Below are 22,673 nucleotides of genomic sequence, written 5' to 3' on the forward strand. Positions count from 1 at the left end.
TTTCATAGTGATAAAATTGTTAAGCTAAGCTAAGTACTGAAACCACTGCAACCTACAAATTGATGTATCTGCTTTATAAAAGAACCTCTCGTATTCTACATTTATTTCGAATACCAAACTAAAATTCATCGTATTAAGATCGTAAATCACAATTTGATAAATACCGGTAGAGTTCTCCAAAGTATATACCGTTTTTACAACTTTTTATGGTTTTGATTTCGGAATGATTTTAAGACCCGCCTGTTGTAAAGCGGAAGGGACCATTCTTTTCAGCACGTATACCATAAGCCAGGGCCGTATTTAAAATGTTAGCCGACAAGAACGGGGCCGTGCGACTGTTGTATTCTAAGAGTAAGATTTAAAATTAAAAAATGGATTTTTCACTGGACTAATAACAATTAAGGAATCTCACCGACGAAGCTCCAGCAGTGTGGTTCTGGAACGTCATTGTGGAATATATTTAATGAGAGTTACAAAGAGAAACCCAAGCGAGGTAGGCCTGCGGTTAAACCATTATAAAAATTGACCAAAAACTGGATTATGTCGTAAAAATGGTATATTGTTTAGAGAACTCTACAATAATGTTAAAGATATGATTATCGTACACAGAAACTGCTTTTACCAGAGATGGGCTCTTTTTCTCCGCAGATTTAAGCTCAAACTTTTTTCTGTCATCGTATCTGTATCCTTTTTTTCCTCGCCCACAAAATAACAGTGCACAAAAAAAACTCAAAATAAATTGTTATATCCCGTTATCTTGTTAGTTTTATCCGTTTGCTTTTTATTTTTGGATCCCTGGGGAAATAGATAAAACTCCTATTTTTCTCTGACATAATGATTAGTGCCTGGTGCCTAACGTTGTACCATAAAAGCAGCTAAAAATAGATTCTAAATACAAGAAATAGGTTTTTAAAATATAAGGAAAAAACACCACTAAAAGAAAACACCGACAACGGTTAACCTGTCTTCAAATGATGACGTCAGCACTAATGACGCGAATAATTAGGTCTTTCTAATTTTTCGTTCATTTCCCACATCCACGACGATCTCTTGCTATAAACTTAGTAAATTTCGAAATCAAAAAGCGTTAGGAAAAGAAGATTTTTTTAATTAATCGCTTATCATAGTATGGGAATAAAATCACAGATATATTATTGTATACAAATAAAATCGGTTTTAACATCGGAAAAGGAAAATTCCATCACTCCTAACGAAAATAATAAGTGGTTCGTCACTCGAGACTGTCCAATATACACGCTGCAAGGGGTACAATATCACAAACACTGATGAAAATATTTAAACGGCGACTACACGCCCCGAGGTCGAAAAACAACATAATGCTAAAACGAAAACACTTAGTGCGGTAAAATGAAAATGAAAAAGCACTACGACCGACAATACCAACTTTGATCACTATGTTACAGCTTTTAACCTAACCTTTAACATTAAACGGAACCGCCTCAAATAAATCTGGGCAAATTATATTACAAAACTATTCCCTGTTCTACCGTCAAAGTGTGCGAGAGACACTGCGCAAACGATACCGGCCACGCCCCTCCGCTCTAGCGAGCACGACGACGAGTGACTATTCCTAAAAACAAAAATCAAGGCCGGCCCCGATCGTTTAAGACGCGACGTCGATTTCCCTGGGCGACGCCAACGCCGGCGGCACCACCTGCGGAATAATGTTGTGCGACGGAGAGTTGCCTAGGGGCTGCCTGACGCGGTTCTCCGCGTTCTCTTTCGCCTCGCTCGTCGCCTGCTTGATCGCCTCCTTGTAGAGTCCCTTTTTTTTCTTGTTGTAACGCGCCTTAAAGTTGTCCAAGTAGTGACTGAGCTGGTCGCACTGCATCACCGATGACGTGGACGAGCCGTACCACGCCACATGCGCCTGGGGTCCCTGCGCGTTGCAACCGGATATGGTAAGGATTTTGCCGGGCCACCAAGGAAACCCGTGGATTTTGCCCCAAACCACGTCGCCCACCAACAGGCGCACACCTGAAAAGACCCCCCAATTGACTTTTGTTTAAACGCTCATCACAGTCAAACAAATAGATCATCGAACCAAAAAGTAGCCTTGAAATTAGTACCCCACAAAGTCTTTCCTTATCGAATATTGCAAAACTTATTGATGGAAAACTAAAAACTTATTTCCTAAGTCATCCACTTTAAATAATATTAACAATAATAACATATATAATACAATACCTATTATAATTTACATTAACAAACTATGAACTACGCAAGGACTTTATTTGAATATTTTTAGGCAAGGCGCATTTTTAATAATATATGACAGGTCATTCATACAACGAACTCCGTCGTGGAATGCATATTAAAATGAGGAATGGAACATTTGCTCTTCTTTACAAATATAATTTCCATATAGCTATTAAAAATATTGAGACCCTGACTATGCCGATAATACAGGAATTTATGAAGCAACTATAATTTTTTTTAGAAGGTTCATTAACGTGCGCATGTGCAAGATTTAAAATATCATTTTTAAGCGGCATTCATTAACCAACTTGACCGCTGACATCGTCGATAAGTCTGAATGCGGCATTTTTAAGAAATGAATGAATGAATGAATGAAAATAGCGCAAAATGAGGCGCATCAATTTTACGCGCAATTCCATAAGCCAGAATTAAATTTGATCTTCTAGTGAACTACCTGATATTTAGCCAATTTAGCTGGTCTAACATTCTCTTTATAGGAGTATATCATCTATCAGAGTTTAATATCATTCGAATAACTCTATTTGTCATACACATTCTAGTGGATTCTGATGAAACCAGAGATACACTGTTAAAAAACCATATTTTCTTGCCAATCATTTAGCAAACATATTCGAGATGATTACCAAAACATAACTGTGGATCTAAGATTATTCGTAAGTATTTCATTTCAGAGCGAAACTTAATTTTATCCACCGAATACCTCGAATTTCTGACAGGTAACTTTAGAACCAATAATCATGCATTTGGTTTTTGTGCTGTTTAATTTTAGTTTATTTTGACGCAGCCATTTTATAAATGCTGCATTTTGATATTCAGTTTGATACCTATTTTCTCGCAATCCATTCAACAGACTGAGAAAAGCCTGTCACCAAATAAGTTAAAAAATGAGTTTTTTTTATAAATAATGAATAAATGCGGACCCAACTCGCGTCTCTGTGGCACACCCTATTTGCTATCCTTATAACTAGAAACGGTATTCATAATCATAGCTGAGATCTGTCAGATAAAAAGTTTTTTATTCAGTCTAGTCCTAATTTTATAATAAGAATGTCTCTGTCAATAGTCGCGAAAGCAAGTTTTAAATAAACAAAAACACTCACACTTAGTTTTTATTCATTCATTTCGTCAATTCGGCTTGGCATTTTCCGCCACCTGTTAAATACATCTTGTATACGTTTGATTTGAAAAGGAAATGCGATATACTTAAAACGGACAAAGTCATATGGACAACTGATCGACTTAGCTAGATTATCTACAGAAAAAAAAACATTGCAAAGTAGTTCAAATGTACCACCACAATTTCAATGCGTACAATGAAATGAAATGAAAATATTGTAACGTGTCTACCACTAAATTGCAAGAATACAAAATTAGCAGCTTTTAAAGTGCGAAATAATTGATATGCGTAAAATGCGGCGCAAAACATCTGATTTAATATATTTATGGGTTCAACTTCCATGAAAAATGCGAATAAACTCAAAATGACGAAAAGTGAACTTTGAAAGTGCAAAACGAATTTAACATCAATATTTTTTGAAAGAAAACGAAATTTTTCAAAGAAACTTCCACAGGCTACTGTAATACTTTTTACAAAACTTCTGGATTCCTCCTGCATCGGTTTTTGCTGAGTCGAACTTGCTGATGTTTCGCTAATAATCCCGTTGGCTTCTTCAGAGTTTGACTGAAACTGGCTCGTATTTTACTTTGTACCTGCTTATATATTGTTTGAGGGGAGCGGAGCTAAATGAGGGACATAAACACCGTTTCGGATGACTGATTGCCATATTGGTGGCAGGTAGAGTCCTGAGTCACGGTTAAGTTTGTTAGATTTTTATAGATTTCTATACTCTCTCGGATTTTTCGTTGGTAGAAGAACTGATTATATGCAAGAATTTTAGTTTTATCGAATAAAATTTTATGTCCGGTTTCATGAGTGTGTCGGCAACAGCTGATGAGTTTATTTGTCTTAGTCGTAAGGCTCTTCCGTGTTCTTTGAGTCTAATTGATATTTTTCGTCCGGTCTCTCCAATGTATTCTTTGCCGCATATGCATGGAATGCTGTAAACTCCTGGCATCTAAAATGGAATTTTGTCTTTGACGGACCGAAGTGGAAAATCTAGTTTTGACGTTAAACTTCTTTAAAACTTTTGATATGTGGTCAGTGATGTTTTGAATGTAAGGAAGGACCACAGTGACAAGTGTAGGATTGCTTTCGGCCTCATTGCTATTGGAAGGTTGTGGTGAAGTGTATTTTTTGATGGAACGCTTAATATCATTAATGTGGAAATTATTAGAGAGCTGTTCCCGACGTTTGTTCAACAGCTATGGGTCCTCCATTATTACCCATCATCGCGAATATATTTATGGAAGCCTTTGAGAAGAAAGCTCTGGACACCTTCCATCTAACACCAAAATTATGGAAACGCTACGTCGATGATACTTTTGTTATGTGGCCTCATGGTCAAGAAACCCTAGTAGAATTTCTTAGATAGTTAAACACTATACACCCTAACATACGTTTTACCATTGAATTGGAAAGTAATAATAACCTTCGATTCTTAGATATTCTTATCAATAGAAAATCAGACCTAACATTGGGTCATTGTGTTTACAGAAAACCTACGCACACAGACCGATACCTTAATGCATGGTCACATCACCATCCGGCCCAAAAATCGTCGGTTATCAACACTCTTCTTTACAACGTCGTAAAACTATCTCAGCCCGAGTCACTGAATCCAGAATTAAAACACCTTACCTCTGCTCTTCTCTCTAATAATTTCCACATTAAAGATATTAAACATTCCAGCAAAAAATATTCATCACCACAACCTTGCAGTAGCAATGAGGACGAAAGCAACTAGGGTTGCTACTGCGGTCCTTCCTCACGTTCAAAACATCACTGACCACATATCAAAGGTTCTAAAGAAGTATAACGTCAAAACCAGATTTACCACTTGTCCAAAAATCTCTCAACATCTTCGGTCCGAAAAATCGGAGAGTCTATAGAAATCTATAAACAACCTAACAATCTTAACCGCGACTCAGGTCTCTACCTGTCACCAATATGGGAATCAGTCATCCGAGACGGTGTTTATGCCCCTCATTTAGCTCCGCCCCTCTCAAACAATATATAAGCAGGTACAGAGTAAAATACGAGCCAGTTTCAGTTAAGCTCTGAAAAAGCCAACAGGATGATTGGCGAAACGTCAGCAAGTTCGACTCAGCAAAAACCGATGCAGGAGGAATCCGGAAGTTTTGTAAAAAGAAAACGAAATTATTCCGCTTTTGCAAAAGTACGGGATACTATAATATTTTCCATCCAAGTTTTGGGCTTATTGGTTAGAAAAAGTGAACTAGCTCATCACACAATAATAACTTAAAAAAAAATAGAATGGTATACTAGAAAATTTAAATATTATTCTGTAAGACGAGTGATTCGCAGCAGGACTATTGTCTCCAATCATTTTTTTAGATTTTAGCCATGATATATTGAGGTTTGTCAGTTCTGACGGTCACGTCAGTGAATGTATTCTGTTGCTATGTAAAAATGTACCCAAATACTAATGGTCGTTGAAAAAGTATACTATGCAACAGTTCTTTAGTCACTCGTTTATTAAACACTCGCTCCGTTCATGCGATATAGAACTGCTTTATAAGAAAACAACCTTTAGAAATAAAAATCTACCATATTAATCGGACATATTTTGCTAGACAAAATTGCATGCAGAAATTTTTATGCAAAAATACGCGGCTTTAAAACTTTAATCACGCAACATTTAAAACGAATGAAAACAGAAGAAATGTTGCTGTCGCTAAAACCCTGCCCCTTAGCGGAAACAAAATGAGACACTCACCGTCGGCGCCCATCGCGCTGGACAACGTGCGCGCGTTGATTCTGAGCATCAGGGGCTGATTGGCCGGAGGAAAGTCGGGCATCTGCTCGCTGTGCTCATCCGAACTCGAGGTGGTGTCCTCGTGGACCGTGCATGACGTGTACATTTCGTTTAGCCGTTTGAGGTTGATCGACAACTTCTGCGTGATGCACTGCTCTTTGGTTTCGTCTTGGGTCGAACTGCTCACCTGATTTTTGCGATATTTTAAAGATAATGGCGTGAAAGAAGGCCTCAATTTTCTTTAAACGGAGGCCTCAATAAGATTTTGAAAACCGCGCCGAAATTGGTAGGGAGTTGACAAAAATATATTGTCTAACAATGTTTCAAGGTATAAAACAAATGTCTTTTTTTCAAATCCCAGCTGCACATTTTACTCTGAGCTTTTCCATTATTTTTTGACATCCTACCTACACGTATACTGTAACAATGTATAAACAGGACCCCGGCGTCCATCGTTTTTTGGCGGATTTTTCGGAAGTCTTTTGGAAATCGCTACAAAATAAAATAAAAGTCCAAAACAATTTAAAGCTATTGACTTGAAATTTGGCCCTGAGTTAGAGTTTGAGCGCCATGAGGGGGTCTGGAAGCATTTTTAAATGTTTTTTCATATATAAAAAATCTATAAGAATTCTTGAAATAAACAAGACATGACATCGGGAGAGACTTTTTTTGACAATGACAATTTTTAGTGGCGTAAAAAACCGTCTGTAATTGAAGCACTGTCTATAAAATAATAATCTGTTTTGACAAGCTAAATACGCCATTTCGAGAACCATAATTTTTGCCCTTGCAGGGTGCTCGAGAAATTTTAACATAACCGGTCAAAAATCTCTATTTCCGGTGCAACGAACCCCTCATTTTGTTTGGGAAATGGCTTTCGGCCAATTTTTTAAAAAAATTAGTATGTTGTAGCCCTTCGCAGTTTTCTAGATATTGATGCTCAATAGTGTTGAGGCTGGTTCCCCTCTTAATTGACAAGTCAAATTCGATCAAACTGTTTTAAATAACATCTTGCAATTGTAGAGTGTTATCTATCACTATTTAATAATAATACATATAATAAAAAATTATGCGTTTGTGATGTAAAATTTACCTCTTCAAGGAATACACGAATACAATAGTCGGTAATTCGGAATCTCAATAAAAATATCGACTCCATTTAGTTCTCAGAATGACACGACATAGACGTAACGTACAATATAAATAAATATAAATTTCATTGTAGTTTTAAAATTATTTCGGTCAATTGACACAAAAAGTTTGACTGGTCAAGTCCACAACCCTAGTGATCCAAGGTGGACAAAGGGGAATTTTAACAATTTTCATATAATATTAACTGGCCCATTATAACTAAAACCTTTCTTTTTTGACAAAATTGTAATGGGAGAATTTTGCTTGTTCTATGGTCTTTTAAATGTGGGAATAATTTTTTATAAAGAACGAAACAAAACATTAATACTTAACTAACGTAAAACGTAACTTGAAAACACTTTCACAAAACTGTGGCTAATTTTTATAATCGATAGTCACAGAAAAACGATGGCCTTAAAACTTTGCAATACGAGGTGTGTTCAAAAAGTAGGGTGACTTTCATAATTAGGAGAGCTACGATTTTTTTTTATGTTGGTACACATGTCCCTAACATATGTGCACATTTTCAGCCAGTTTGAACGCTTACTTTTTTGTGAGACAAAAGCGTTATACATGTTTCCTGTGCTCTGCGATTTTCAACTGTCAAAAAAAAGGAACAAAGAATTTGCATGAAATTTGGTGTAAAAAAGTGGTACAAAGTGTTCCAAGATGGCTGAGAAGACGCCCATGATGAACCTCGCTCTGAACACTCCAGCATGTCTAGAACTGACGAAAGCATTGAAGAAGTGAAACCAATAGTGTTGAAAAATCGTGGAATCACTACCGGCGAAGACGTCGGTATCTATCTCTATTGGCTCGTGCCATGACATTTTTTTCGAAGTTTTGGGTATGAAACGTGTAGCAGCAAAATTTGTTCCGAAACTGCTTAATTTTGAACAAAAAGACCGTCGAAGAAGCATCGCTCAAGAGCGACGTCAACGATGATCCTTGTATGCTCCAAAAGGTCATAACTGGTGACGAATCATGGGTATATGTTATAACGTGGAAACCAAAGCCTAGTCTTCCCGATGGAAGAACCCAGAATCGCCAAGACCGAAAAAAGAACATCAAATTCGATCAAATGTCAAAGTTTTCCTTACTGTCTTCTTTGGTTATCGTGGCGTAGTACATCAAGGTCGAATGGTCAATAAAGGGTATTATCTTGAAGTTCTGCGCCGGTTGAGAGAAGAAATACGAAGAAAAGGTCCGGCATTATAGGAAAACAATTCATGGATTTTGCATCACGATAATGCACCTGCTTGTGCCCAACTTTTTCGGCAAAAACAAAACGACAATCATGCCTTAGCCACCATATTGACCAGATATGGCCCCCTGCGATTTTTTTCTGTTCCCATAACTCCAGAAACCCATGAAAGGAACGATTGAGTAGATAAAGAAAAAATCGCTGAAAGAACTTAAAGCTATACCAGATAGTGCTTACCAGAAGTGCTTCGTTGATTGGGAGAAACGTTGGCACAAGTGGGCGGCGGGTTACTTTGAAGGGGACAACATTAATTTTGAAAAATAAATAAATACTTTTCGATAAAACTTAAAAGTCACCTTACTTTTTGAACACACCTCGTACGCACAATTGTAGGCCAACAATACGGGGTATTGTAAATTAGAAACTAAAGACAAAAACAGTTATTCGAACCAAAGCCTTTATCCAAAACTTGACAAGTAAAAATTTACAGGGAGTCGAAATATCAATTTAATTTTCGAATTTTGATTTAACTTCACCACTTTCCAATGATTTTGGGTGAATTTGAGGATATTACATCCGATATAAATTTTGTCCAAATATTTAGGGGGCGCTACGCGCAGAATTGCTTTTTAGCGATTAACGTAACTAAAATATATTCTGCGCCATCCTATAGATCAATAAAATAAGCAAAATTCTCTCGTAACGATTTTGTAAAAAAGTAAGCTTTTTATTTATACAGTTGTTAAAATCCTCGGTCCAAATTTGTGCATTGACATCTAGAAAACTGGACATAGGGTGAAGACTTTTTCTTACCACAGGCAACATTAAATTATTAATAGGCAAAAGTGCAACGGCAGCGTACCTCGCCTTCCTTGTGTTTGCGGTCCTTGTCGTCCTTGTGTTTCTTCTTGTGTTTCACCTTGTGTTTCCTGCGGCGTGACACGTTGATGTCGAACGCCGGTATCATGTACCTGGGGGAGTTGTTGCCAAGACCGTGGCGGGGCGAAGCGCTGCCCACGGTGTACCTGGGACTGCCGTTACCCAAAGCGTACCTTGGCGACGTGCCTCCCAGATACAGTGGCGAACCGCCTAGTAGGATTTTTCGTCTCGCCTCTTTTCGCGCCCTCTTCATCGCCTTCCGCGCGGCCTTGTTCGGGAGGTTCAGCGGCGGCCTGCCGACGTTCACATTCTCCTCCGAGTCGTCTCCGTTTACGTTGTCTAAGTCCAAATTGGGAATATTATTAGCGCTCCCGTGGACGCTGGCACGCTCAGAAAAAAAACTACTACGGACCTAGGGGGTTGCGTCGCGAGCAGAAAAAAAAAGGTATAACGAGTGAGGTAGACATAAATCTATTGAGGACAAAATATACAACGGAATAAGGGCTATCAAATCAAGTAACCTATTTGAGCCGGTATCTTCAACACGGTGCCCTCGCCCTGCGGCCCGTATGATATTTTTATGGTCCTCGTGTTGGTGGTGATGCCGCTTGAATTCACAGCCTGCTCCGAATTCATCGAGCCCGTTTTCTCGTCATCTGTCCACTGGCTCCCGTTCGGACCGACGTTCCTTTTTTTCCTGCGGGAATTCGCCCATTTCAGATCGCTTTCGCACTATTTTTTTTTATACCGAATTTCAAACGAAGGCCGTGAAGCGCTATAGTATGAGTCATCACATTAAGGAGGAGGTGTTCATAATATCGAATATGCAATACAGATTCGCTTCTCTATGCAAGGATCTCCGCCCCTATTATACCTACAGCAAAGGTTAAAAGGGAACACAGTGTACTTGGACGAGAAACATAGTGCTTTTACAACCGACCCTTATAGAACACCTAGGAAATTATCTACCTACACTAACAAGCGAGATATAAGTATGGTTTCAATCTTTTTCGCCGAGCAATTCTTGAAACATGTACATAAAAAATTAGTACGGAGTAACAATTTATTACGTTCTATTTCATTACATTTCTACATAGTATCATTATTAATAATAATAATAATAATAATAATAATAATAAAGTATCAGTCACTTAAAAAATCAGCACTATCGCTACTGTTGTCACTTAGCTCAATGGTCAACTTCTTTTTCTTTAATTACTCACTTTTCACAGTTAGACCAGCTTTGTACTGATATTCAGAAATCATTTTCGTACAGAAATTCTTTAATTCCTTCTTTATTTCAAGAAGTATTTGGAATTTTTCTAATTTGGGGTGAGTGATACCAAACATTATCAACACATATTTGGCGATAATTTTAGCAACATTTTATTTTGAAACCATTCCTCAAATATTTCCGAGGTCACGTTTTCATGGTAATCCACACTTGAATCTGGCGCTGAAGTCAGTGCGTACGCGCTCCTAAAGAAATGCAAAGGGGTACTGAGGAGGGTGGCTGAGGAGAGGAAGGTCACGTTGGTCTGGGTCCCGGGTCACACCGGTATCCGGGGCAATGAGGCAGCGGACGCCTTAGCCAGAGAGGGCTCATCGCGTAGGCATATAGGGCCAGAGCACCGCTTGGGGATCGCCACGTGTGTGAGGCGGGGAGCTCTCGAAGCCTGGGCGAGAGACCGGGCCGCGGGGGGCTGGAGAGTTGCTCCGGGAATGAGGCAGGCGAGGCTTATGATGGATGGGCCCGCCCTTCCTCGGACCAGGGAGCTGCTTAGACTGACCAGAAGGGAGTGTAGAGCACACTAACAGGGGCCTACACAGGACATTGCAGCCTTAGGACACATCTTTGTTTGCTAGGCATTGGAGATGACCCGGAGTGTAGGTGGTGCATGGAAGGGGAGGAGACCCCATATCATCTGCTCACCGAGTGCCTTGACATGGGCAAGATTGGGAGTCTTCGGAACAGCCCTGATCGAACCGGACTCAGTGCACGGTATTGGGCTAAAGGAGTTGCTGACCTTCTATAGGAGGGGCGGCATTCTGGACGCCCTCTAGAGCGGCCTGGGGGCACAACGGGCCCATCTGGTGGCCTAAGTGCTTGGACGCCCGCGAGGGCGCTCCCCTTTAATACCAATACCATCTCTCTTAAAAATATAAATCATTTTCGTACAGAAATTCTTTAATTTCTTCTTTATTTCAAGAAGTATTTGAAATTTTTATAATTTGGGGTGAGTGATATCAGACATTATCAACACATATTTGGCGATAATTTTAGCAACATTTAATTTTGAAACCAGTCCTCAAATATTTCCGAGGTCACGTTTTCATGGTAATCCACACTTGAATCTTTGACGTTTTTGGCAGACAAAAATAAGGCATCTTCCACCCAACGATTTTTGGACCCAGCATGAAAAATAATTATGCGTTTTCCATGTGAAGGCGGCAGGTCTAGTACACACTTGTTACTGTTATCACACCATCCTTTTTTTACTGTGTTGTGAGTGTTGAACCACGGAACTTTGGTCATGTCACTTGTTTTTATTGCTGCTCCTACTTCCCCTTCTGAATTTCTTATAAAATTGTAAACATTCAAAACAATTTGTTGAGCATCCGAAGACAAATGGATCCGATTTTTTTTATTTGCTGAGGAAGTTCGTCTTCTAAATTCGTGGTCATTAGGTTCGACTACCACCTCCAATTCGTCTTCAAATTCTGCGTTATTTTCCATGTCTTCTTCTAACATTCATTCATTCATTCCACGGTCTCCACATTCTAAAGTGTTAAAAAACAGGAACCTTCAAAAAATTAATTGTAAAATTTTAATAAATATTTATCTGTATTCTTATGACGTATCTTTATCCACCGCGAATATAATGTATAGTCTTAAAGACTGTTGTAGTTTAAAGATCGAAGAACTATGTAAAAGACACAAAAACTAATGAAGAAGAATGTTGGTAATCGACAGCCACATAAAAAAAGATTGGATAAATGGAGTACACGTACTTACCCTTATCCATTGAATTATCCAGTGAAAACAGCCACAGTCAAATACCTCCGTAATATATAAGAAAATATTACAATTTAGATTAAACTCTTAAGAATGATACATATCACCTGATGTTAAAATAAACGCTTCTACTTATTCGAAAATACCCCGCAGCATCAATGCTTAATCAAATTTAAAACGGTCCATTTATGTTTAAAATAAAAATTTCAAGTTTCTACGGTTACGGTCCATCTCAGGCAAGACCTACTTAATGCAGAATCAACATCTGTCGGGATGGGTTTTACCACGGTCCTACGAAGGTCTGCGGTACTGTAAAATACTTAAAACGTCAAAGCATAAATGCACTATATTTTTGGTCGTATTATACCTTTGATAACCGGCTACAGATTTACGATCGGTAAATTGGTTTGGGAAATATCGGCGAAACACAGAAAATGGCGGATTTCTTTATTCGCCACTAAATCCAAAACAGTTAAATTGGCAACTGTCAAAAAGTGACAACTTAACGTTCATTTTTCTTATGACTGCCATTTTGGATTTGGACGTAAAATTTCCCGTTCAGTGATGCCTCACAAGTGCACAAACGATTTTATCTCACTTCGTAAAGTTGGGTCTTAATTATTTTATAAGTAGGCAGTGATTTAACATTAACATTAATAAGTAAGACATAACAGAAACGCATTAAATTTTCAATAAATCATCAAAGCAAAAGAAAGACTTCTCAACAAGTCAGATGTCTTGGGCAAATTACCAACTGTATGTTGATCCTCTCTGAGCTCCCACAGGCTAAATGTGTAATTGACTGCAGATGGGTTTTTGCTGTAAAAACAGACCCTGCAGGAAATGTCCCAAGATACAAAACAAGACTCGTTGCAAACGGATTTCCTCAGCCTAAAAGATACGTTAGCACTAACAATTTGCAAGCTGAAAAGAAGCCTCTATGGATTACAGCAGTACCCACGGTGCTGGAATGAAAGATTTAACAGATTCTTAACAACGTTTAACTTAAAGCGTTGTAAAAGTGACAAGTGCGTTTTTTTAGGGTAAGTCAATGATTTTAGAGTGCATTTGGCGCTCTATGTTCGAAGCAACTGCGTTGTACCGTTGATCTGCATTTATTTGACCACATTATATTTTCAACTAATTTTATTTTAATAAACTGCACTAACATTTTTTTAACTGTGTTGAATCCTTTAATTCTAAACAACAAAAACTTCAACATTATTAATTACAGATTTGCCAAACGATGTGGATTTGCACTGAGAGATTTTTGGCAATTGAGGACTGAACAAACTTAGCAAGAGTATTTTCGTTAATGTTCTACAAATATCCAAAACTTTTTGTCTCGTGGTTTCTATAATCTCGGGAAGGTCAAATTCAAAGATCTCATTCTTTGTGTGAGCTAAGAGTCAGGCAGTCAGAGGAACTAGGAGGTCATAATATTCGATCATTTCATTAAATAATGCTTGCGTCAAACTGCTGGGAACTTTTTAAGGTACTTTTTTTTTCAAAGAAACTGCCGCAGGCTACTGTAATACTCTCTACAGTCGAACTTGCTGACGTTTCGCCAATCATCCTGTTGGCTTCTTCAGAGCTTGGCTCAGCCAGTTTCAGTCAAGCTTTGAAGAAGCCAACAGGATGATTTTTATAACATAATTTGTTAACATAATTATAAATATTGATAACGTAATTAACACGTAACTTTACGAAGTGTGATGAAATATTTTGTGCGCTTGTGAAACATCACCAAACTGGAAATTTTATGTTCTTTCCAAAAATCGAAAAATTCAATATCGCGGCCATAGGAAAAATGAAATGAGTGCGAGAAACCAAAAGGCTACACGACATATGTCATACACGTTATCTTACTTGGCTTAAACAGTGTCTGAATAATGTCACCATTTTGACAGCTGTCAATTTAACTGTTTTGGATACACTGGCGAAAAAAAAATTCCCGTTTTCTGTTTTTTCCCAATATTTCCCAAATCAATCAATCAAATGCACTAAGTTTCCCGTAAAACATATAATAGGAGCGGATATCCCTGCGTAGAGAAGCGAATCTGGGACACATTGTATATAAGAGAGGACAAAAAAGCATTGTAATTGCTTATTGTTATTTTAATATTTAAAATATAAACCAAATATGTAGAATGGATAAAAATGGCCAAGAAATTCAAGCAGTGTGGTGCATAGATATCTTAAAAATTTCATTTATTTATTTTTCAAATATCATCCTATAAAAATAACACATATATTTTGATCTAATTCTTAGACTGGTAACGACGGCTAAACTATTTACACTTTTTCGCGAATACTGTTTCTATTAATTTGTCCTTTTTCAGCATCAAATAGCTCAATCACCATGACCATTTCGACAGCGAGGTGTTTATTTTGTTAATCCAATGTTGCCTATATTAATACTGTTATTAAACTAACCAAAAAATGCAGCAAAAAAATTTGTTTCGGTTTATTCCAGGGCAGTTTGATATCTGACCTTTTGTCGCGATATTTGTACTAGGGAGAGTTTGATTTTCACAAACATTTGTCCACTTTATTCTACTGAATGAAATTGCTCTCCTTTGCCATAATTAAAAAAACATTTTTTCATAATTACAACCCTCTTGTAAGAAATTCGCACTTAAGCGGGCGAGTGAATCATACACATCATCATATCATCATATTTAAAGTGTATTATGAAAGCTGGAGTTTTGTAGAAGTCGAAGCATTATTAAATGCAAAATATAATTTTAACTTTGTCTACTGCAGGGACCAATAAGAAGATTTTTACAGAGGGCCTTCTATTTCTTGAGTGTCATCCATCTACAAAGCAATTTATTTTATGTTTGGATTTGAGTCCGATAAGCTCTTCCTTTAATGCTAAACTTTCGGATGATTCTATAAAAGTACTGAGAATCGCCAATTATACCAAATGAACTGTTTTTTAAACAATATCAATATAAAAAATACAACGCAAACAAGAACTTCATATGAAAATGATGCAGCCATTCTTAATTTTACTTGCAAACTATAGTAATATTTTTTTCCACTAGAGATGTCATTTAGTTGTAAAACCGCCAATAGCCTTTTCATGATGACTCATTAATTATTTACCCTCTATCGTTTCACCGCCTCATTGTAGAGGTCGCGTTGGTCAAACATGTCTGCAAAAGCGGGCTATTCAGAGTTATCTACGATTTCATTGTAGGCTTCATGAAAATAACTCCGACGCCTTAATCCTGCTATTTAATAGCAACGGTATTTTCAGAATTGTTTCGCGCAATTAATCCAATTGCAATATGATGAAACGTAAATTGAAGGATTTATTTACTATATTATTTGCTGCGATTGTAGTTCTTTGTCAAATAGGATGGAGCAGTGGAGGCTTCTCTTGATTCCTTTCATACACACATGACGCGAGAGTTACCTGACTGTCCTTCTCGCCGCTCTTAAACTCTGCGTTTGCGTGAGGCGCGGGGGCTCGAAATGATCGGAACTAGATTCGGAATGATTGGGGGAATGCTTGGGATTTTGTACGGTCCTTGGGGCACCCTCTAAATTAACGGCGTCTAAAGGTTTCTCACTCGTTTCAGCCGCGTCCCAGTTTTCTGTAAAATTCAAAAGCTTACAGATACAGAAAACCGAATTCTTTGAATGAAATGCTATTACCAGGGTTTATATTTTCAATGCTATCGCTTTTGGTGACTTTCGGCCCTTCTTCCATCTCTTGCCGACGCAATTTCCGTCGAGTGGTGTTCAGATAGGTGTTAACGGACCGAGTGACAGGAGCGTTGCTGCCGCGTCTACTCGGGGGCGGCGGCGATGAGATTTTCGCCCCATCCGAGGACTTTCTCTTCCTTGACACATTCTCCGAGTTTTCGTTGCAAATACCTTTGCATTTTGAGCACAATACTTGTCTCGGTCTCAGTCTCACTGTCATTTTGTTGTTTTTGTATTTGCTCGGCATCTGAATGTTCTTCTTTTTAGGGGCATTGGGGTCCATGTAAGAGAACCTCTGATTTACCGAGTACAAGGGGTCATCGTCTGGTTTCTTTGACGGCACGGTGAACGCCGGGTTTAACGATTGGATACCGCATGGCAGGTTTCTAAAGATTGGAGCCAAATGAATGCCACATTTATTTGGATGGAGTTCTTTTTTTTTACACGTTTTACGGGAACATGGCCGCTATTTAAGTGAATTGAATATGCGGTTCGAGTTTTTTCGATAACTGACGGTATCTTTTAACCCCTTTTTTTTTAAAGCAAAGTTTGATCATGTAACTTACCTTTTGTTAGAATCTAGCAGAACCCCTTTAAACAATTTCAAACCAAACTCATAAGTGACTACGATAATATCAGGTAGAGCCTCGTCGACATACACGGAGATTTTCGTGTTTTTCAACAATTTTATATCCTTAATTTCGTCAGCCATATTTGTTAATGGACAAGTAAAAAAATATCCTTTTACATTGAATGTTATACCCTGATCCTTCCTTTTTTGCGCTACTACTATACAGCGGTTTTTGGGGCTTTTTTAAGCGCTTCAAGGTACAATAAAGTGGAATTTTTCTATTTCCGAGAATGGATTGATAAAAACGATAGTAAAATATAACCTCTACTCCTCTACTAAAAATTGAAAGTTAAGTTGGCGACAATGTTTTCCGATAACAATTCAGCATTCAGCGGTATTCCGTTTTCACGTAAATTACGTTCTGCGGTGTTTAAAAACGCTTGAAAATGGCGAAAAAAACGATTTTTGTTACAAAACCACAATGGCAATAACAATTTTCGAAAATTTACCCGCCGACGTTTTTACACTAAAGTGGTACAACCTTCCTGTTGGTAGTTCAAATGACTGATATGACTATGGCTGCGTCATCTGCCGATAAAGATTGATAAATATTTTATCTTCATCATCATATTTATCAAATCTATGAACTGAGCGTTTTTTCCAACCCCGCAAAAAGATGTGGAAAGCGTCAGCGGGACAGCAAATCAAAATCAACGAGAGCACCGAGGACGACGACTGGGAAACTGACCCCGATTTTGTGAACGATATAGACGAGCAGCAACAAAGATGGGGCTCGTCCGCTGGGCGGACTGCAGGGGCTATCGAGTAAGTCCCACCTAACCAATATCCTAGTTTCTTTATGTTTGCTGGTTTTAGTATGCAAAAACTGCGAAAGGAAACGGAAGAAGCGGATGCTATGAAGAAGAAAAAGGCTCTCCAAGAAGCTCCCGACAATCCAGCCTTTGGGTATGGCGGAAAATTCGGAATTCAAAAAGATAGAATGGACTCATCTGCTGTCGGGCACGAATACATAGGGAAAGTGGAAAAGCATGCATCTCAAAAGGATTATTCTACAGGGTTTGGGGGAAAATTTGGTGTACAGACAGATAGGGTAGACAAGGTTAGCTTACTATATGAGTCAAACACATTGAATTACACTTTGCCTTGCATTTAGAGTGCAGTCAGTTGGGACCACAAAGAGAAAATTGAGAAACATACATCCCAAAAAGACTATGTTTCTGGTTTTGGGGGAAAGTTTGGGGTGCAAACTGATAGACAGGATAAATCGGCAGTGGGATGGGATCACATTGAAAAGGTGGAGAAGCACGAATCCCAGAAGGGTTTGCTAATGCTATTCTGTGTATTGGGTAGTGGAGTCCTTAATTTTTTGCAGACTATGTGAAAGGGTTTGGGGGTAAATTCGGCATCCAAGCGGACCGCCAAGACAAATCGGCCGTAGGTTGGGACCACCATGAAGCGCCTCAGAAACATGAGAGTCAAACTGACCATAAAATCGGTTTCGGCGGAAAATTTGGGCTCCAGACAGACCAGGTCGACAAGTCGGCCGCGTCGTTTGATGAGCCGGCGACAAAGGTTGGGACAAATTACACCAAAGTTAAACCCGATATTGGCGGAGCCAAGCCATCAGACTTGAGAGCCCGATTTGAGCACATGGTATGTGGGGGTTGAGTTTAAAGTTTAGAATTGACCAGAAATTAGACCCCCTCAAATAAATACCTTTTCTTTTAGGCGTTAAAGGAGAACCAGCAGAGCTCTGCTAGCAGTTTGCCAACTCAGAGGAAAAATGTTTTAGCGAAAGCGGCTATATTTGCAAAATCTGACGAGGAGAATCTAGTTTCCCCCGAGAAATCGGCCGCAATTCCGAAACAATTGGACTCGTCCAAAATGGCTTTTTTGACACAAAGCTGTGAACCTTCAGAGGTTCAAGAAAAATTAGCGCCTCAAAAAATTAATCAGAACAAAATTGCTCAATTCACAGCTCAAGTGGAAGAGAGGGAAACCATCTCCAACCCCATCAAGGAGGAGTTGGAGCTGTTGAAACAATTGCAGAGGCAGAAACAAAATGATGACGATGTCGAGGAAGAAAGTCAGACGTCCTTGCAGACCAAAGAGGATCTTTACGAAAATTATGAGGAGATTGCCGAGTCTAAAGGTATAGTGGTCGCTTCTCCGGCCCAGGTTGAAGCAGTGGAGGAGCCCGAGTACTACAGTCAAGAGGATATTGTCGATACAGGAATATCAGCCTGGGCTTTGTATGATTATCAAGCCGCAGCGGAAGATGAGATATCCTTTGATCCTGATGATGTAATAACTCACATAGAAAAGGTATGTTGCCCATATTTGTCTCATGAAACTTATTATAAATATTTTCAGATTGATGAAGGATGGTGGAGAGGTTTGTGCAAGGGAAAATATGGCCTCTTCCCGGCAAACTATGTACAGTGCAACGAATGACCTCCATTTAACTCAATATATAAGTATTATATTGTACTTACTAAGATCAACACTTGTTTTATTTTGACAATATGCTTTATGCAATAAATTTTTGTATATTTTAATACCTCGTTTTTCTAAAATGACTGTGAAAGGTGAAAAATTAAAAAATCTCTAAAATCATTTGAACAGTTTTATTACAAAATATCCTACACATTTATATAGGTTTAATCTTAAAATGCATACCGATCAGCGAGAACACCAGACACTTCAAGTCCTGCACCAAGTAGTAAAAGCAACGGAGCCCTTCGGGGTCTTTCGACTGGCTCACATCCACCAACGAGCCCGTTTTCGAAGTGGCGAACGAGATGTGCTCGTCGTTGATCACGATCTCCAGTTCTTGCCTCCCGACGCGGTCGGACGGCGGCCACAGCGCGTCGTCTTCTGCCATGATCTCCGAATCGACGATGATTCGTTTGAGCTCTTCCATCACGCACTGGTGCACATACACTTCCTTTCTGATCATGGTGTCGTTTTTGTAGTTAGAGTTGTTTGCATAACGTAGCTTGCCGTCCGGACGAAACTCGAACTCGAGAAATTCGTGACCGAATTTGCCCTTGTGCCCCACGTAGTACCGGATATAAAAATCAGCGGGCATTTTTTTGCCGAGGAACTCGCCACCCGGGTCAGTTTGCCAACTAAACCTCAAAACAATGCACCCATAGGAAAGAAACTGGTGACTATCTATGTGGCAAATGGCGATTGAGCTCAGTAAAGCGACCATTTGTCTTAAAAGAAGATGAACATTTAAAATAAAAACAGTTCAGCATGAACCACACAAAATTTTGCAATAAGAAAAATTAATTAAGAATTAATTAAAAACAATCCAGAGCAAAAAAAGCCCAGGGAATATAAACTGACGTTAATTAAAGTTAACTGCCCGATATTGTCATCACGTTTAACGATTATACGAACGGCCTTGAATTTGTAATTTTAGAATAAATATTGCTGTTGTTTAACTATAAAGCGGTTTAGTTTTGTTGGACCGGTCTGGAGATAAACCTAATATAATAATATATCTTTTATTGCGAGATTTAACATTTTTACAACCTTCATTTTGTGAGCAATAAGGAATTATTTTTTTTAGGTCTGGGAATAAAAAGGCCACATAAAACAAGAATTTATTAAAACTGTAAATATTACCGTTTTTTTACAATCAACAACAAGCAAAACAAATGTATCTGTAAAAAAAGTGTTTTTGACTTGGTTTAAATAGTTTCCTTATCACAGACATAATTATTCATTTATATGTTATTTGAGAAATGCTACAATTCGGATACCGCATACATCCGAAAACAAGGTTTTAAGTAAATAACCCGTTTCAATATTCTTAAATAAATATGTGTATTAAGTACTATTTAGTTAACAAAAACAACAAAAAATTAAGATCCCCTATTAAAAGACACGAGATTTTCCTATAATTCTGCTAAAAGCTACCCCGCAGTGTAACTAGCACTTATGTTTGTGCTGCCTCTTATCTTAACCGAGTTAAAATCGGTAAGCTGCATGGAAATTTTCATTTTCCTTCTCAACCTCTTTTCCAGAGGCGGTATGAATAAACTGGGATCGTAGTGTTCATCGTCCACTCTCTTCCCGAATAGTTTCCTGGTTCCAAAGCTTACTAAGTATCCAACTATGAACGTTATTAGTAGCCCAATCACACCGTTATACAAATATGAAACTCTGTATAGCCAAAAATAATCGTCATCATTGATGTTCAGACTTTTAGCGATATTCTCTATGAAGTGACTAGAATTTGAGCTATCACAACCTTCAATACTCGTAGGCAAAGCTTGAGGGCCCGGTTTTGGAGCGAAAGCAATCCACAAGGACACAGAAACCCCACAAATCAACCCCGTCACTGAGCCCTGTTCATTGGCAGTCAAAGTAAACATACCCAAGGAAAATAATCCGAGCAACGGCCCTCCGACCACCCCGAAAATTGTGAGCGCTGCTTGGAGCACCCCTCCCAACAGCTGCGCCAAAAATGCAACCCCAAGGCAGACAAACCCATAAATAAGGGCTATAATTTTTGTCCGAAGGGACACCGCGTTCAAGGACATGTTTCTCTTGAATATTAGACGGTGTAAGGGCTTGTAATAATCCTCAACGGTGACTGCGGCGAGGCTGTTTAGGGCAGCAGATACAGTGGATAAAGAGGCGCAGAAAATACCAGCGACAAATAAACCCGAAAGACCTGGGATTGCGCCCATAGTATCAACAACATAATATGGCATCAATTGGTCTATGCTGTTTATACGGCCCGCTGTCACTGGATCGCAGTTAAAATATCTCGAGTAAATGCACAGACCAGAAAACGAGGTGCTTATGCTCAGAGTTGTCAAAATGGGCCAGTTCCACCAGAGGGCCATTTGGGCCCGTTTCAAGTCCTTGATAGTCAAGTAGCGCTGGACTTGCGTTTGGTTTACTGCATAGAGCGAGAGAAAAGTCACACCGCCCCCGATTATTAAGGAAAACCAAGAATGCCTTACCGTCGGGTCGGGATCAAAGTTTAATAGTTCTGTCCGGTTGCCGCTTTCCGCTATTCGCCAAATTTCCGAGAAACTGCCTCTTTCTTTCAACTCATAACCAATAACACTGAACACTGAGACGAACATTAACATGGACTGGAAGACGTCCGTGATTAACACAGCCTTCATGCCTCCTATTGTTGAGTAAAACGTACAAACTAAACCTATGGATAGTATGGCGATTTCTTTCGTCATGCCTGTTAGAGCCTCCAACGCTAAAGCGGGCGCGTAAACCACAATTCCCATGTACAAAGTCATTTGCAGTGTATAAGAGAGGGATGCTGCCAGCCTTGAGGTTTTTCCAAATCTGAGCTCCAAGTACTCATAGGCGCTGGTCGCTTGCAGCTTAAAAAATACTGGCAGGTATAGGTAAGCGGCGACGGGCGTGAAGATCCCATACGAAATGTTGATAATTATAAACTGAAACCCGTAAGTGTAATTCTCGCTTGAAACTCCCAGTATTGTTATTGCAGACATGAAGGAAGCCATCAAGGAGAACGCAACTGGCGTGATGGACATGTTCTTGTCCGCTAGCAAATACTCTTGCATCGTTTTCTGTTTACCGCCCGTAAATCTGTAGTAGATCCCAATGAAGGAAGAAATTAATAAAACTATTGCTATCACTACGTAGTCCCAAACGCCGAATATTGCCATTGCGACTGCTTTGCGCCAAACAAGCTGCGAATTACACAACGAGACGACCTACATTTAGTTTTTCACAAACGTTACGATAAGTTAACTATAAACTAGATGGGTATTTCAAAATCTCCAGGATTTATAACAAAAAAATGCGCTGAAAATTTATTGGTAAATTGTTAAAAAAAATTGGTCATGTCGGCCTAGTGATCAAAAGGCCAGTGCTAATAAAAATTCGCACAGAAATTGGTCAAATGATCCTAACGAATTTAGTTAATAAAGGGAAAAGAGACAAAAATTGGTCGGATGTTGCTGGTATTAGCTAATAGAAATTGAA

At 38.8% G+C, this 22,673-nt stretch overlaps 4 protein-coding genes across 4 annotated transcripts; 1 reads left to right on the plus strand and 3 right to left on the minus strand.

Annotated features, from left to right (window-relative positions):
• Nucleotides 1-1,120: 1,120 nt before the first annotated feature.
• Nucleotides 1,121-17,002, minus strand: LOC132702012 (PWWP domain-containing protein 2A-like). The gene is made up of 7 exons (XM_060670406.1): nt 16,651-17,002; nt 16,034-16,470; nt 15,792-15,972; nt 9,873-10,048; nt 9,335-9,690; nt 6,099-6,324; nt 1,121-1,998 (listed from the first exon to the last, which is right to left on the minus strand). Exons 1-7 carry the CDS (start codon nt 16,794-16,796, stop codon nt 1,625-1,627), a joined length of 1,896 nt encoding a protein of 631 aa, XP_060526389.1. The 5' UTR covers nt 16,797-17,002; the 3' UTR covers nt 1,121-1,624.
• A 42-nt stretch (nt 17,003-17,044) lies between these two features.
• LOC132702013 (src substrate cortactin) lies at nt 17,045-19,224 on the plus strand. Its single transcript, XM_060670408.1, has 6 exons — nt 17,045-17,480; nt 17,532-17,775; nt 17,830-17,995; nt 18,049-18,329; nt 18,405-19,001; nt 19,050-19,224. The coding sequence occupies exons 1-6, from the start codon at nt 17,332-17,334 to the stop codon at nt 19,128-19,130; spliced, it is 1,518 nt and encodes a 505-aa protein (XP_060526391.1). The 5' UTR covers nt 17,045-17,331; the 3' UTR covers nt 19,131-19,224.
• A 73-nt stretch (nt 19,225-19,297) lies between these two features.
• On the minus strand, nt 19,298-19,908 carry LOC132702134 (protein mago nashi). The gene has a single exon (XM_060670581.1). It carries the CDS (start codon nt 19,891-19,893, stop codon nt 19,327-19,329), a length of 567 nt encoding a protein of 188 aa, XP_060526564.1. The 5' UTR covers nt 19,894-19,908; the 3' UTR covers nt 19,298-19,326.
• A 409-nt stretch (nt 19,909-20,317) lies between these two features.
• LOC132702008 (putative sodium-dependent multivitamin transporter) lies at nt 20,318-22,466 on the minus strand. The gene has a single exon (XM_060670401.1). The coding sequence runs from the start codon at nt 22,352-22,354 to the stop codon at nt 20,603-20,605; it is 1,752 nt and encodes a 583-aa protein (XP_060526384.1). The 5' UTR covers nt 22,355-22,466; the 3' UTR covers nt 20,318-20,602.
• Between the last annotated feature and the right edge of the window lie 207 nt (nt 22,467-22,673).

The sequence above is a fragment of the Cylas formicarius genome, unplaced genomic scaffold (assembly GCF_029955315.1).
Source record: "Cylas formicarius isolate icCylForm1 unplaced genomic scaffold, icCylForm1.1 PGA_scaffold_5__7_contigs__length_24384050, whole genome shotgun sequence".
NCBI classification, from domain to species: Eukaryota; Metazoa; Arthropoda; class Insecta; order Coleoptera; family Brentidae; genus Cylas; species Cylas formicarius.